General features: G+C 44.6%; 1 protein-coding gene across 2 annotated transcripts in view; it reads left to right on the top strand.

The window, feature by feature from the left end:
• The first annotated feature begins 9,051 nt into the window (after window positions 1–9,051).
• Window positions 9,052–17,892, top strand: part of LOC139049410 (pancreatic lipase-related protein 2-like) — a 32,838-nt gene continuing 23,997 nt past the window's right edge. Inside the window, exons 1-3 of one of the 2 annotated variants that reach the window (XM_070524709.1) lie at window positions 9,052–9,089; window positions 9,621–9,738; window positions 16,335–16,612. In XM_070524709.1, the coding sequence (XP_070380810.1) occupies window positions 9,636–9,738; window positions 16,335–16,612 (381 nt within the window). In that variant the 5' untranslated portion in view covers window positions 9,052–9,089; window positions 9,621–9,635. Of the gene's footprint in view, window positions 9,090–9,475; window positions 9,739–16,334; window positions 16,613–17,892 lie in introns of those variants that run through there. The other variant, XM_070524710.1, reaches the window with a different exon arrangement.

The raw sequence follows: 17,892 nt of genomic DNA, 5'->3' as shown, positions 1-17,892 counted from the left end.
GCCTTCACAAAGCATTTGAAGACAAGGTCTTCTCATCTGACGTCATACGGGTTTGGCGTATCTGGGATCCGGCTATTACTCTTAACAAAAGGGGCCAGTTCGTTACTTTCGAATGCCATAGCGAGTCGCAAAAGGTATCATAATATCGGCTTCAATTAGACAAAAAGCGAGCATTAGTCGCAGAGTAGGTAAAATTAACGGTATGGGCGTAATTAGCGCTAATATAGACAAAAATATAGCTACATTGCACCACAGACGGCACTGCTTTGGTGATCGGCCCAGCTGACTTCTTATAAAAAAAATTTAAATAAAATAAAGGCGTGTCAACCAAAATCAAGGTGACAGAAGACTGCGTCGACGTAAATGCGCGTAAAAAAAACGGAGCAATGAGAAATCTTGACACGAAAAAGAAATAGAGGGTCCGGGAAAGAAAACGTAACGTCTGACGTGGAAGAAATAAATTAATGCAAATAATGCAAAATATATCATGCAATTACGCAACATTGCATCATTTTAGTGCCCCCAATTTCAGTATATTATACGTACATATACCGCGTACTCCGACCTTGTCTTCTTTCGCGTCGACTTTGGTTGAGATACCTTTTTTGTTCGTACTTAATGAATTTTCTTAGTGGCCGCCCGTATTTACTAATATATCTCACATCACTATGAGCTGGCAGAGCTCTCATATGAACGGACCGTAAGAATTGTTTCATGAATGTGAGCCCTGTGTTCGCATTCACAAAACAAGCTACTACTCTAAAACTCTTCAAAAGAGTAGATGACAGTCTCTCGCGACGTCGGAAAAAAGCGAACACGACCGTCTAATGACAAACAGCACCTACGAACGAAAAGCTTTTTGAATGCGGCCCCGTGGTCCAGGGCCCGTATTCACAAAATAAAAGAAAAGATGTTGTGCTATAATTCTCCGTAAGAGTCATTCCAGTCAATTCAGCTGCTGGACACATTTTTAGCGAATGCAGCCTGCCAACGGCCGACATCACCTATGAACGAAGAGCTTTGTCAATTCGGCACGATAGGCCGAATAGACCAGAAAAGTCCCAGTAACCGCTGAACTCGAACATGTTTTCTGTGGACAAACAGCGATGACAAAAACTCATCCAGATCAATAAAACTGTTCTGTTAGCTTCTTTTTTCTGAGAGTCGAGTAGTTCTAGGGGAAAGATCTATGCAACGATATGTATTTTGTTCATGAAGACTTTTCATGTCTACGTTGCACAATTACCTTTTATGAGTAAGAAAATTATGGTAGTTTGCTTCGCAAACTGCCATCGCAGTAAACGTGAAAGAAGAACCTTCTGCTTATGAGCCTTCCTACAGCGCACTTGGTTTATAACACAGCTATTTTTTCGGCACCCGCTTTCTTTCTTTGTTTTGTTTTACTGTATGCTTCCGAAGTGTGCTTCCAATAAATGCGGAACATTCGTAAGGCTCCCCAGGCTCCGAAATCACTGCAGTTAACAGAGCAAAACAAGCGCGATGACGATCACATAGATCATACAATCGGTCATATCGCCCCTTTTCATTCGTTTTGTACCTTGTCAAAACCATAGCGGAAGTTAACTATAAATAACACGATATGCGCACCTCAGTCAGGACTCTGGATCACACCAATCCTGTGATGGCACTCACATGACGTTCCTACCATAGATAAGGGCTTGGGTGTCAGATTATTATTGTAAAACACACTGCACAGTCAGTTTTAAAAGTTATATAGCCGGCTGGAACAATGGTCACACATTCAGCAAATACTAAAGGCCGCACTGTGGTCAGCATTTGCACCGCTTCAAAAGCACATAGGCATCAACTTCCTTTTGAAGTACTACTGTATAAGAGCAGGCTGACACGGACGCTGCAGCAACCCTGCAGAGTTTCATTAACTATCTGGCAAAAACTGTGGGGGGCCCAAATTTTCAGGAACAGACGGTACGTCATCGTACGAACTTCTGACGTAAGTGAAACATCTTGTTCTTAAGCTTCTTACTGCTTCGGATGATTAGTTGATCCTACGTGATATGATGGGCACCAATTAAGGGTGCGTAGGACAGGAATAGGTACGTAGTAGAAGGAGAACTGACAGGAAATGACCTAAACTTAAAGAAATAGTGAAAAGAATTAATGGGATAATAGTGCACAATTCAATTATCAACATAAAATAAGTAATTTTCGAACTTCGTCCTTATGAATATAAAATATATTAACGAAGCGATGCGATTTTGTTGTTATTTACTTATGACGCCAGGAGTTATTAGAAAATTGGCACGATAGTTTCCTTGTATCACATATAAAATTAAATAGTCCATCATACACGTTCGGACGGCAAGAGCCTAAGACCGACGGCTCTTTATTGTGCTTACCCTTTCATTACTTCTCCCTCTTATTTACTAGATATGAAATACTTGAAGTTTCGCCACCAGTGAAAGGTACATACATTCTAAAGTCTTATCTAAGAAAAGCCCTTAAAAAGAACCCTGACCATACTGCAGAATACCATCAGACAAATCTATAATGAAAAGAATAAAAAATTAACGAAGCGATTTCGTGGGAAACAGACAAAAATGGTGAGAAATACAAAAAGATTATATAAAAGTATTTTCCTCTTTCTCCCACCGCTGTTAGTTTTCCTTACAATCAATACGCATATTTTCAACCTCGCTGCTCCTAATTGCCTGCCTCGACAGCTGTAATAAAAACATATTTGTGCCACCTCGACGATAACCATACATGTATTCCCTGGAGCATGTGCGCACGGTGGTGAATAATATGTGTAGCGTTCCTAGTTAAAGGACACAGTAGACTTAAAGCGTTGCTGTGGAACTGGCGTCCATCTCGTCTACATTTATTTTTCACTTCTCTCTTCTCTTCTTCTGTCCCCCCCGGTTCCCGCGCTTCTTCATCTTCTATTCGAAGGCTCATACCGCTTCACCCTTCCAGGTTTCTTTTGCTAACCCCTCCTGGGGTAATACTTGAAAACGTTTCCAATCGAAGCACATTCAACTGAGCCCCGTTCACCAATGTACCACACAGTCTTCAATATTCCTTTCTGAGTGGCTGTCTTTGTCACAGAGTAAGGACCATAAAATTTGGCACTGGATTCTCTTACTCCTTTCCTAACTAGGATGAGGTCGGTGACTTGAATGTCTGGGATAGCTGAGCAATGTCTCTTGTCAAAATTTTTTTTCATTCGTTTACGGTACCTCTCCTCCTGTGATTTTTGTTTCCTTTCCTCGACGATCTCGAGATTGTCTAACAGCCCCAGTTCAAGGTCCGCTTGAAGAATAGGGGTCTCTCCTGAAGAAGCGAACTGCGGGCTGCATCCCAAACCACTGGTGTAGGAGCGATTGTGATGTCTTACAGCTGCTTCTAAAGAGCATTTCCATCCACCAGGGAAACTATCGTACATCCTGATGTATTGCTTCACATCTCGTATAGCACGCTCTGCAAGCCCATTCGCCGCGGGATGGTATGGTGCACAGAATTTGATTGATATATTGTGGTCTCGAGCCCATCTTGCTAATTTTTCACTCTTGAACGCTGGTCCGTTGTCACATACGATTTTTCTGGTTGTCCTAAACATATCCCGTTTGAGGAGGGCGATGACACTATTCGCATCTTCTTGTCCTGCCCGTGCCGCGACCATCCTGGTGCACTCATCTATGGCCAGAAGAAAAGCTTGCGTTTTTCGGACTCCTTCTCGTTTCTTATTTAGCTCGGCAAAATCCAGGTGTATAACTTCAAAAGGCACGTTCGAGTGGCAAGGTATTATCATGGCGTCTGTAGGCTGCTTGTATTTCACTTTGTTGACTTGACAAATGTGGCATGAACGAACGTATTGATTGACGTCTTCTTTCATGTGAGGCCACGTAAATCTCTTGACTAGCTTGTTGTATGTGCGCCAAAATCCGTCGTGTCCTCCAGATTCTGGGCTATCGTGGTACAAATAAAGCACCTTGGGAACCAGCGTTGGCGGGACTTGATAGCGACCTGCCATAAAAATTAATTCTTCAGTGCCTTCCCACAATTTTACTTCATTGATTTCTTCCGATTGTTCTTTATTGGCCTGTATCATCAGTCGAGACAATGCATCTGCATCAGTCAAAAGGGGTCCAGGTCTGTGGGAGATGGTGAAATCAAACTGCTGCAAGTAGTTAACCCATCTGGCGATACGTCCCTTAGGTTGGGTCATATTCAAGAGATGAGTGAGTGCCTGGTGATCCGTGAACAAAGTAAACTTCGCACCTTCTAGGTACGTACGGAAGTACTGAATTGCTTTAAGGACAGCAAGAGCTTCCTTTTCAGTAGTGGTGTAGTTGACTTCAGGTGGCTTGAGGGTGTAGCTGTAGTAGCCTACTACATGTCGCTTTTCTCGGCCGGATGCTTCTGGACATTTCTGGTACAAGACTGCACCTGTTCCATAATGTGAGGCGTCGGTATTCAGTTCAAAGGGTAAAGTGAAATCTGGTATGCGTAGAATAGGGTCAGCAGAGATTCTGTGCACCAGATCACGGTAGACTCTCTCACATTCCTCATCCCACTCAAATGGAACTTCTTTCTGCGTTAGGCGCGTGAGGCATCTTGTTTTTATAGCAAAGTCTTTTATGAAAGGTCTGAAATGTCCTGCTAATCCCAAAAATACACGCAATGAGTGGACGTCATACGGTTTAACCAGTTGGGATATTCTCTCGACGGACTCTTGTTTCGTGCTTTTGGTAGTCCCATCAAATACTCTTCCAAGAAACACAACTTTTCTTTGAAAGAATGCACTTTTCTTAAAATTAACCTTGAGTTGTGCCAAGCTCAAGGCATTTAATACCTGAGAAAGGTGTTCCTGATGTTCAGCCTCTGTTTTGGAGAAGACGATAATATCGTCTATGTACACGTTACAAAAGACACCCAGAAAAGGCTTCAGGACTTCGTTCATAATCTTCTGGAACCATGCTGGCGAGTTTTTCCAGCCGAAAGGAAGCCGGTTATACTCGTACAGATCAAAGGGCGTGATAAAAGCAGTGTACATTTTTGTTTCTTCGGTTAGCGGGATCTGCCAGAAACCTTTGCACAAGTCAATGCGTGAAAAAATCCGGCAACCACCTGTCTCATCTATAATCGTGTCTATCTTCGGCATGGGAAATGGTATAAGGTCTGTTTGGCGATTGAGAACCCTGTAATCTGTGCACAGTCGGAAAGTTCCATCTTCCTTCGGCGCAATAGTTATGGGAGAAGCGAAGGGTGACACCGAAGGCCGGATTATATCGGCGTCTAGCATCTCCTGCAATTCTTTCTTCAACCATATCTTACGTTCTCGTGACATGTTATAAGGTGATTTTCGGATGACGGTCTTGTCAGTTAGTTCGAAAGGCACCTTGTGCGACTTCATCTCTTGTGGATAGCTTCCTACGCATACCAGTTCAGGGTAGGTCGTTGCAATATCTTCCGCGCACTTGACAATTCGCAGGTTATCTTTTCTATCTTGCTGTGTCTCTTCCCTTGATAGTCCTTCCACTAAAACTGCATCGTCCCAATATACGTTGATTTTTAGTTTCTTTATGTCTGGTCTGGATAGCAGAAAGTCGTACGTCACCCCCGTTATCACCAGTACGTCACTCTCTATTTCATGACCTTGGAACTCGATGTTTACTGAGGCCCACTGATTATGCATTGTCACTTTTCCATCGTACCCTTGCACCCGTAGTACTCTTCCACTATGCAGGTGACTTGAATCTACCAGCTTGGCATTTATTATAGACACAGAAGCACCGCTGTCAACCAAAGCCATCATATGTCTATTTCCCACTTTGACAGGAATGTGAAGTAAGCTAGAGCAAGTTAAATAAACAGTCTCAGTTGTGGTCATCGGGTCGGACTGATCACCCTTGTTTATTAGTTTTTTGTTGTCGGAGACTCTTGAGCGTCTGAAAGTATGGGGACAGGGTCGTTGTCGACGTTATTCACTCGACCTCTGGGAGCACGCCAACCCAAGCTCTCTGTACTGCCTGCAAGGCGGCTCGGTTCTCGCGGATTACGGCTTGACCAATCCGCGCCGGTCCGTCTGAAGCGACTGCTTGAGCCAGCGGTTATATTTTCGTCTGAAGTAGATGGTATGTCGTGAAGGCACTCCAAGAGCCCGTCTATAGTTTTAGGTGATCGTGCTTGCGCTATCTTCAGGACTTCCGCGGGCAATCCGTGCATTATTAGAGCTACTATGGCAGAAGGAGGAAGCATAGGCTCGGCCAGCTTTAAAAGGCGGCGTTTTTCAAAGAAATACTCCACGGGGGAGCCCTGCGTGAATTTGAAATTGAGCGCGGCGTCCCATCTTTGCACTGGGTTGCTTCGGAATGTCTTCAAGAATTTTTCCTTCCACTGGTGCCAAGAGTTGCCAACATCTTCAATAATGTGCAGATCGTACCACTTACGTGCAACACCTCTTAAATAACTACGCATGTTGGTAATTTTGTCCTCATTAGAGTGCCATTTGTTCTTCCCAGCGGCATATTCATAGAATTCAAGCCAACTTTCTGGGCTTGAAGACTTGCCGTCGAAAGTATCGGGTTCGACAAATTTAGTCGCCGGCTTCTCAGCGTTTAGAGAGCTTATAAGTGACGTCACCAGTTGGTTTTGTTGCGCCATCTGTTCTTGTTGTAGCTGAAGAGCTTTCAAAACGAGGCTCACCTCTTCTGTCGAAGACCGTGATGCAGTGTCCTTTCGACGCATGGGTTCAAGAACTAATTCGTCGAAGATCGCCAGACGCAAGTTCACTTTCACCGCACCCTTCCGACGTAGTTCAGCAATGTCTATGGAAGCCTTCTCTAAAACCAGGTTCACGAGGTCTGCCGAGTTGAGTTCGCGAGGTAGTTCCACCGCTGGTTCGTCTTGAGCTTGGTATCTCGAAAAGATGATCTTCTCTGCGGAGGTCTCCTCGAGGAAAAATGTCACCCACATGTTGGAGTCAGTTGTCGGCTGCGCCAAAATATTGTAGCGTTCCTAGTTAAAGGACACAGTAGACTTAAAGCGTTGCTGTGGAACTGGCGTCCATCTCGTCTACATTTATTTTTCACTTCTCTCTTCTCTTCTTCTGTCCCCCCCCCCCCCCCCCCGGTTCCCGCGCTTCTTCATCTTCTATTCGAAGGCTCATACCGCTTCAATATGCATGACCATCAGCAGCGTCACGCAACTGCTGGAGTCGCCATGTCCATATCCGTTGGAAGGAACGTAACCATTTTTGTCACGACGGCTCTGCATGAAGCGGCAACTTACTTTTGAATTTGTTCTGACTAGCGATGACAAGGAAAAAAAAAGGAACCTCGAATATAGTGCTGAATGCAAATTAATCTTCTTCTAACCGCAATGTAATAAGTCACTTATGTACGGAGGGTACCGCCAGGCATTTATATTTTTGGAGCTGCACTACTAGGTTTACCCGCCGGGGTAGCTTATCGGCTATGGTGCTGAGCTGCTCAGCTCGAGGTCGTAGGTTTGCTCCCAGATGCGGCGCTCACATTTCGGTACCGTGTTTCCATAAAAATATACAAGTTCGGGAGCCTTTTAAGTATTCAAATTTAGCCATTTTCAGGAGTAGTGTTTACATGTGTCCGCGGTCTCAAATGCCCTTTGCTTCTGTCAAGCAGTGTGCAGAATAATTATGTACATTAAAGGTATAACACATAAGCTCAACGTCGAACGTGGCTTTAAAGAAACTAGAAATTACCCAACACCAACCTTTTATGCTGCATACATTGCTTTACCCGGCCCCGCGTGGAACAACTCACTTTTGCGTAGACCCGATCCACACGACCAACCTGCCCTCGAAATATCTTTGAAATCATGATATATATGATGAGCGCATATGTGAGCGCAGTATGGTAGAATCACTCAATGGCTCAGGTTAGTCATTCAAATTCGCAAGGATAAGGGTGACCACCTCAGTAAACATCTTGTCGTTAGCCGAGAGCTAGCTTGCTTGACCGCATTCTTCCTTTATCGAGCCTGATAAGAGGATTTCAGGCCTCGCCTTACCTGGGCGAATACACGAGGAACGCGAAAATGCTCCCGTTTGACAATCCCTGAACAAACTAAAGACAACAATTGTTGGAACAATTCTTGCATTTCAGAGGACAATACTAGTTTCAACACCTGTAGGAGCATTCTTTATCATAGAAGAGCCCCATTTGCAGAAGTTGTTGAATAATTCCTTAATAACACTTCTTATATGTAACGGTAAAAAACAGAGCATTATTTTTTGTAAACCGTGGATTATTTCGATCAATTCTTCTGTTTAGAAGCATATAACACGTCTATGTGAGTCATTGACAGAATTGCCGTATCTGTTCTTTTCTTCAGTTGGAAGAGTTATTAACCTAGCTCATAAAATTTTTTTCTAGATACTGACCATTCGCGCATATTTTGCAAAACATCCAAGCGCATGAGTTTAAAAAGTTACCCCCCCCCCCTTCCAACTATCCCACGAATGTAACTTCGATTCAATGCAACACATTTTATTCAGATTAGTACGGCGGTTCCCGTGTAATTGAACAAGAAAACTAGTTCACCCCGAGCTATATCTGGCGCTTAATTTCACGTGTTCGTATAAGTTTCCTGACTGCTCACTTAGTGAAACTTCTTTCGCACTCGAACCATTTACATTTCTTGGGTTCATTACGCTGTCTGTGACTTCCTTTCACGTTTATACGCGCATGTTATCCTCCAAACTCATTTGTTCTACAAGCGAGGAATCAGGAAAGTATGAGGTCAATGCCGCAAAAATCAGGTGTTAGTGGAGAAAGTGAAATGATGAAACGCGGATTACTGTGCATGAGCGAATAAACGCGTGCAGAGTACCTGCTTGGCATAACTGTACGGCGAAGTAACAAAGCGGCTCCTATCTTATCAGCACGGTTCGCAGGATTTGAGGCCGCCACGTGCCCTTCTGTAGATAACGCGACGATAACTTGCGTCAGGTGAGAACAGTGCCCGTTAGACATCGTAAGGTCCCATTGTTTACACCATTACAGCAAACGCAGGGAGGACCAACTGATCCATGGTCTTGCGGTGTTGCTCTCAAGTTGTCGCCCGAGGTAACGATACCGTGCGTACAGGCACGTACCCGCTGAAAGGGCAATGACCTTTTTCTTCCAGAAGGCGTCTCTATATTCCGAGTCCGTGCTGAACGGGTTCATTATCAATGCGTGTCTAACGGTTCGCCGCTGCGAAGGGCAAGCAAGATCGGTCAGGAGTATCGCGAGTACATATGCAGAGTGCTGACACGTTAGCTGTTTTTCTCCGCTTCTTGTATCTCGCTGTTGTCTCGAGTGCTGCGTAGATTTCACGCGGACGCGTATCGCGTCGAGCATGAGAACATTACACGGCTCAAATGCATAGATATCGGCGTTGTTGTTGCTGCCGTGGAGCGATGTTTAAAGCGCGCTCGCCAAAATATTTCTCGCCTCAGTATATACACGAACTTTGACGAAGAGAGGTGTTGCTAGTTTCTGCCGGAACAGTTCAGTGAACTCCTCGGAAGGCTGTGCAACGGAGCTGGCGCGCAAAAAAATATTCATAGCTGTTGGTTACAGACTAACAACTCACGCTCGTAGTTCTTTTCGCAGTTTTGGAAACGCGTCATGCATCGGCTTCGAGGAGCCGCTCTGTGCGCACTGCTAGCGTTTGCTGCCACCCTACATCGCACGGTTGAAGAAAGCTCGTCTGAGCAACCTCAGGTCAAAGGTGAGTTTCAGACGCTCCCTGTACATCAGGGTCAATTTGCCAACTCCTTTATGCAGGAGTAACTTCTTACCTAATGTTCCACTGTATTCGACAGTCCTTGTACGCTGGCAGTCCATGTACTCTGCTTCCTTCCTCATAAGCGGGAACGTACAGTTGGCCACAAAAGTTTACGGGACATGGCATCTGCGAAAGATCAGTGGCCTAATTCGCAAAGCTTCTTTGTTCGTTGTATGTCTGTCTGTCTTTGTTCGTAAGTGCTCTTAGTCATTGGTTGCCCACCTTCACAAATAACGTGTCCTGCATTGCGATTGGCTGGAATACGCACTTACGAGCATTTCCTGCATGAGGGCTTTCTGTGCATACGGACCCCGAATTCCAGCGAAGCCTTGGTGGCACATAGCGTAAAATTCAAAAGCTTTACAGTGTATAGTGACTTTCGCGACTTATACGCAGTGATGTAATAAACTAGGAGGCCTTGAAGAGACACTAAAGATAAAAATAATTTGAGCTGTATGAATAAATAATTACGCTATTATGATAAAAATAAAGCCACTCTTACATTGAGAGGCGCTTGGTAAGCCAGAAAAAAATTCAACAATGAAAGACTGATGGCGAAACCGCCTTGAACTTTGCACACCACCTCTCCGTGACGTCACAGATTTGACGGAGTTTTCGTATCTTAAACAGCAAGAGGCAGACGGCGTAGACACGCGAAACACCACGAGAAAACGCACAGAAGTTTAGTAAAGGCATTATGCAAATGATGGTGTATATTTGTTGCACTTAACATATCTCATTGGCGTAATTACGTAGGTGACACAGCCGGGCACAGGGACAACAGTAGGGTAAGTACGGATGGCTATATGTAAATAAGTCGGTTATAGTTATGTGCATGCGTGTTGTGCTGTATGTGAGCTATTTGGAAACACAACAGCAACAGCAAGAGCCAAGGTCAGCAAAATCCGGAGGTGTTAAAAAAGAACTCTTAGAAAACCGCTAGTGCAATATGTTATCACCGCTATGTCACGTAAATAAAAAAATGAGATTTCCTGCAGCAGTGTTTCGAGCCTGTGGTCTTCCGTAATTCCAAAACTCATGTTGCTTCAGAAAGCTGCGTGTAAATCCATGAAGTCCCTTAAGTACGCCCAGCTGATTGAAGTACGCCCAGTTGTTGGAATGTCGACGCACTTGGTGTTGAAATCAGCGTTGATGTTTAGATGAGCTTTTTATACATTGTTACAGTTTTTTTTCTGTACCTTTATATTCATATGTATATATCTAGTGTTGTCAACAAGTACATATATTTCTGTTCATAGTAAACTACCAGTTTTCCTTTTCACTGAACAGTTGATTTGCTAGTTTTGTTTTTGATGTAGATAGGAGAGATAGGTGTTCTGTAAGTGCGTATGTAAATATTTTTGCGCCGAATGCAATTGCGACATTGCCTGTGCGCCGCAGGGCAAAGGCTGTGTTTATCCGACCATGAATTAGAGATAACAAAAACAGGAAAGCTCGGAACAATGGAGCTACAAATATGGAAACAGCATGTTTCCTTAACTGCTGGTAGTGCTTTTAGGAAGGCTAGTTGGCTGCTAGATTCTGGATGTATGTTATCACCACAAAATAAAATGAGACAAATAAAAAAACCTGATGTATGTGGTTTCTAGCTTTCATTGATTGCGAGAAAGCGTTTGATTCTGTCGAAACCTCAGCAGTCATGGTGGCATTACGGAATCAGGGTGTAGACGAGCCGTATGTAAAAATACTGAAAGATATCTATAGCAGCTCCACAGCCACCGTAGTCCTCCTTAAAGAAAGCAAAAAAAATCCCAATAAAGAAAGGCGTCAGGCAGGGACATACGATCTCTCCAATGCTATTCACAACGTGTTTACAGAAGGTATTCAGAGACCTGGATTGGGAAGAGTTGGGAACAAAAGTTAATGGAGAATACCTTAGTAACTTGCGATTCGCTGATGACATTGCCTTGCTTAGTAACTCAGGGGACCAATTGCAATATGTATGATCACTGACCTGGAGAGGCAAAACAGAAGAGTGGGTCTAAAAATTAATCTGCAGAAGACTAAATTAATGTTTAACAGTCTCGGAAGAGAACAGCAATTTACGATAGGTAGCGAGGCACTCGAAGTGGTAAGGGCATACATCTAATTAGGACAGGTAGTGACTGCGTATCCGGATCATGAGACTGAAATAATCAGAAGAATAAGAATGGGCCGGGGAGCGTTTGGCAGGCATTCTCAGATCATGAACAGCAGGTCGCCATTATCCCTCAAGAGAAAAGTGTATAATAGCTGTGTCTTACCAGTACTCACCCACGGGGTAGAAACCTGGAGACTTACGAAAAGGGTTCTACTTAAATTGAGGACGACGCAACGAGCTATGGAAAGAAGAATGATGGGTGTAACGTTAAGGGATAAGAAAAGAGCAGATTGGGTGAGGGAACAAACGCGAGATAATGACATCTTAGTTCAAATCAAGAAAAAGAAATGGGCATGGGCAGGACATGTAATGAGGAGGGAAGATAACCGATGGTCATTAAGGGTTACGGACTGTATTCCAAGGGAAGGGAAGCGTAGCAGGGGGCGGCAGAAAGTCAGGTGGGCGGATGAGATAAAGAAGTTTGCAGGGACGACATGGCCACAATTAGTACATGACCGGGGTTGTTGGAGAAGTATGGGAGATGCCTTTGCCCTGCAGTGGGCGTAACCAGGCTGATGAAAAAAAAATGTGGTTTCTGTTTCAGCCGTTGTGGTGCTTGGGTCTCCTAATTGTATCGCGTTTTATATTGCGCTGGTAAGGCGAACTTTTTTTTTTACTTTCAGCATTATGAATGAAATGTAAGGACAAGCACTCTACCAGAGGCTTAAAGCTCTCGCATAAAACGTTCGACTAAAGGTTCGGCATCACGCTTGTGCTGATGCGCGTTCACAGATGTTGGATGGTCCTCGCAAATTCTGTATTCGCTTCCAATGTAAATTCATTCGAAAAAAAAAATATATGCCTGTAACAAGAGGGCACAGATAACCGCGATAATGACTACGCTAATCAAAATGTCTGCTTAAACGATTGTGACAGTGATATGAATTCTGCGAATGAGAAGCTTCGAAAAATCGGCATTCGACATTCTGCGCAAAAATTTCAACAGATCCTCCTCTAGTCGCCACACACCATCGAAGCGCAATATCTTAAATGTGAATGAATCTTCTGTGGGCAACTTATGTTATGGAGACAAATTCACATAGCTTTTCGTTTTCAATTGCTATTTGCCATTTTCCGGCTACCTTACAATAGTATGTCGAGCATCACTATTGGCTAGTACTTTCTCTTACGAACCTTTCTAGCGTCGTAAGAACGTTTTGTTAATACGAGCTCCGATTTTACAGAGCCGCGTGGTTTCAGTGGAGCCGTGCCAGTGCTTGGCAATCGAAGGCGATGAAAGTATTTTGCTGAAGCCTCCAATGTGAAGAGAAAGAACTGAGTTTTCATAGAAAGTTTCTTACGCGGAATTAGGCCATGATTGTCGAAACGTGCTTATGTAAAACTGGCTAACGCAGACCAGGACATGCTAGTGCTAAGCTGAAACCGCACGCAGCGGCGGTCACAAATTCATGTAGTCGCCGTCTCATTTTTGTCCGTTTCGTTTCTCCTGAGAGTGTATTTGCAGTTTTCTCGTAAGGGTACCTCGTAATGTGTTTGGTGGAGCTTATTTCTAAGGCCACTGACCTATGTTTTACAGCTTGTGCTGTTATAACAACTCTCTAGGCGCCACTTGGGCCCAACACTACCGCCGTAAAGCTTGGTGCAGGAACTGTCTCATAACTATCGTAATTAAGTCACGCCAACAATTTTTTAACGTGTAGTATTGAAGAAAAGGAGGCAGTTTGTCTATTATAGATATTCAAACAAACATTGAAACTTTGCCATTCTATAATCAAGTGCTCAGGGAATTGGAACGAAAGAAAAGCCTTGGTTGTTCGAAGCTCATTATTCGCCTGCCGTTGCCATTCCTTTTAACAAGCTATACTGCACGAGACACTACAACTACAACTACGCTTAATGTGATATAGCTAACTCTGACACCACCACTACCATCATCATTATCCTGTCGCTGTCACTGCTGCACAAATTGGACGAAACAATTGCAGCTTTTATTTCCAACATAGAGGCTTTGCAAAACGTTACGCGAGATTTAGGGGAAGATTGCAGTAGGGCGTGTAAGATAACGACACGTCCGGTTAGAGACTGTCACGACGTTGTCCTCTTTCGACCCCATCTCGGCGCACCGTCGGTAGCACTTCACGCATACCTGTCTGAAAGTGGCACGGGGCATGATAGTCACACTATATAGATAAAAGGAATAGCACAACACACGAGCAATTGTTGGTCCGTTGTAATCGGATACGAAGACTAGAGCGTTTTCCCCGACATGGCCACAGCAGCATGACCTTGTAAGATAACGTAAATGTTGCCTGTTCCGAATGCAAGTTACATTGTCATTGGCGGAGGTATTGTAGGAACATATCTTGACATATGATAAGCGTTGTAGATTAGGAGAGCCTACTATATTAGGTAGAGCCGATATACAGAGGCAGGCGTACTCGAAGTAACCCAACAGACGTGGTGGTGTACTTCATCTTTCTTCGTCAGGGTCCAAGCTTGGATAGATAATTTATTTGACTGAAGGCAGAGAGGTCGGCCTGAGCTAACGCGCTCTAGCTTGCTATTCCGCGTTCCTCTTCCTGGCCATCCTGTTGTGTGCTCGTGCCCACTAGCCGATACTCATATTTTATGTATAGCCGTACTTGGTGCACCACGCTGCGTACGAAAAGCACAAAGTCCAAAAGTACAAGGTACAAGTACAAAGTACCCAAAAGTGCAAAGTCAGAAGCTTGCAAGCAGCTTCCTTTTATCAAGGCCATATTTTCACTCAGTGAAACTTGCGTCTACAAATACGCCAACGTAATGTCCCCGATTCATTCAAAGAGCTCCACTTGCCAAACGTTGGGTTCGCTATTTATTTTGTCAAAAAAAAAAACTCGCATGACTGTGTAATAGGAATGTTCATGCGCTAGGGGCTGTGGTGCGAGCCAGTCATTCTCGCTCCCGATATCGAACTCCCCGGACTGCTTGGGGGGTTGGAAGGTCCTGCTTTCTCCATATTTAATTGTAAAGGATATTTATACGGTTTAAGTTTAAACGACTACGCTTCACTCCAATGATCGAGTGCTCGCCAGCTTTCCAAGCATACACAGGCGCAACCGGGAACACAGCAGCTCACCGAGAGAGGCAGCACCGCCAAAGCTGCCCACGCCATGATATTATGACACCACATCTTTTACACGGCATGGCAATACTAGGATTCCCCGGACGCCATCGGGCGGTCTCGCCGCCCGTGATACGCGGAGCTCAACACCGTCTGCTGGTGTTACGGGGAGCGAGCTTTACGACACTTCATCGAACACTCCTCTCTCATCGGTGGACGCGGACGCGGCGTCACGTGCACTTTTACCAGGGGAAGAACCCTCTGGCTTAAACCCCTTAAATTTCGTAAAGTAGTGCCACGCTTTGAAGAATGCCGCCTCATCCTGGCGCGCTCTAACCGAGGCCGACGCCGTGTCGCTATTGGCCTAATAGCATCACGTGGGCACTCACGCCGTGCGTCAGCGCCATTTTTGCTCGAGAAGCGTATACGGAGTAGTGAGGAGCGCATGTTGGCGCTGTTGCTACGCTCGAGCAGTGTAGGCGGCGCCACGGTCGAGGAGGGGCGTGAAAGAGAGGAGAAACGAGGAGGAGTGAAGGCGGAGGAGGAGAGTGCCGCTATTTTAAGAAGTTTAAGGGGCTTTACCTCTGGCGCCTCTCTCGCACTCTTTCACCTAGCTCGCGGCGCATTGCGCCAACGGCGTGAAACTGAGCAACGCGGTAGGAAAAGCTAACGCTTTAAAAAAAAACGCAAAAATAAATTAAAGGCATGTAGGTTAAACATATGCAGGTCCTGTTGGCTACCCTGCACTGGAAGATAGGGATAAAAGGAAGAAAAAAGAGAAAGAAACGGAAGGAAATATTGTTAGGGTATCAAGCTCACTTGCAACAACGGGCCCGCAGTTTTCTATTGGTGCTTTTTTCGATGCTATTCTTTTTCGCGCTTCGTCATCAGTGTTCGGAGCGGTGCACTACCCCTACCCGCGTTATCAATGGGATAAGCCGACCATGAAGAGCGGATGATAAGAGTGGCATAGAGTCGAGCGGAAGACATCGCTGCAGAATTGCGGCCCAGAAAGTCACACATGCGCTCTTTGCCACCTGTACTGGACCGTCCAATAGTCTCGTAGGACTCTTGCCGAAAGCGCAGAGGCACGTAACGTCACAAAGCTGGCCAATGTTTTTTTCTTTTGCAGTTAACATTATTACAAGGGAAGCTCTGTTACGGATGGCAGATAACTACGTGGTGGGATGAAACCAGCCGGCATAGAAAGAGGTCGGAAATCGCTGGCGAAGGCCTTCGTCCTGCAGTGGCCATACACAGACTGATGATGATTACGATGATGACGATCCTTATTTATCATTTTTGCCCCCGCAGACAAGTCTTGGCGATGTTACGACGATCTGGGCTGCATCAGCGTCGGTGGCGTGTTCTACCACCCGCTGTACCGGCCCATGAACTTCTTTCCAGAGGAACGCAAGGTAATAAACACGGAGTTTCTGGTGTTCACCCGCCAGAACCCGACGCAGGAAGATTTCCTCACGTGGAACTCCACCGTGGAAGAGATCAGCCGGAGCCACTTCAACGCCAGCCTGCCGACCAAGATAATCACGCATGGTTGGCTTGATACCATTTTCTTCGGATCGTGGCTCAAGGTATGCGGTCGTTTTGACTTCACGGCCACCAGACGAGTGGCAGTCGCTTTGATTGGTACAAGAATAACCTTGTGCAATATTGGCTGCTTTCGCGGTTTCATTAGGTACACTCTAAAGAACAGTATTATAGACTGGTGTAGACTAACAAAGCATCTTTATGTTCCCGTTATGAGTGTACTTCAAGAAACATTAGTTATACATGTATTTTATCACAGGAATCAAGAGTCGCTAAAACGGTCTGGTCAACGGCCAAGCGTAGCGTGCACCAGCAAAAGTCTTCTTTCACTCCTTTTGCTGGCGCCCATATTTATCACTACAGAATGAATGAATGAATGAATGAATGAATGAATGAATGAATGAATGAATGAATGAATGAATGAATGAATGAATGAATGAATGAATGAATTATCTCTTTTCTCCCCGGTCAACAACGGAATAGATCCCAGACGAAAAGCTACAGTAAGGTAGCTTAAGAACGTCTTGGGCCTATAAAACTAGTAAGAAACATCCCACAGCAGGAGCACGCTGGTTCTGGCTATGCATTCGGTGCCGAAATAACCACATTTCAATCATCAAAAAACTCAAGATATGAGGCGAAACATTGGGGGATGAAAGGTGTCAGACAAAAGAACGCACGAGAGTAAAATAGCAAATTGGATACTATTATGTGTTCTTTTTCTTTCATTCAATTTTATTACTGTCAGGCCCATTACTGAGGCTATTACGGAAGTGAAAAAAAAACGTACTTAAATTGTAGGAATGAGCATGTTGTCCGAGACCAAATAAAAAGAAAAAGTAAAAAGACCTAGATACACAGATTATCAGCTTGACAACTGGGACACATTCAGATCTGAGGCGATACTAATGCGCATGGCTACCAAACACAACTAACCAGCTTGGCATTGTTCATAAATTGATACAAGACAAAAAACTACGGCACATTGTCACTGAACATAACGCCACTAGCACCAACCGAAAATTCGCTCAGTGTTGTGGCCTGCACAACGGGATCAGGCAGCCTGTTCCATTCCGCTACTGCATCAGGGAATAATTTTTAACAATTTATACAAAATTCTTAGAGTATTACTTGATGCTTTTCATAAAATATAGCTTAAGGTAACCTGCAGGCAAAGCATAAACATCACGGGAGGCATCAATTGAGGGAATAGGTGATATAAATTGTAGGCTAGTTTCGTAGACACAGCGCGCTACGCCGACGGACAGGCCTCCGCTGTAGTTAGCGTATACCATGAAAGGCAAATAACGAACGTAATCTCGAT

This window comes from Dermacentor albipictus, chromosome 9 (genome assembly GCF_038994185.2).
Source record: "Dermacentor albipictus isolate Rhodes 1998 colony chromosome 9, USDA_Dalb.pri_finalv2, whole genome shotgun sequence".
NCBI lineage: Eukaryota > Metazoa > Arthropoda > Arachnida > Ixodida > Ixodidae > Dermacentor > Dermacentor albipictus.
This window is presented reverse-complemented; position numbering and strand designations above follow the sequence as displayed.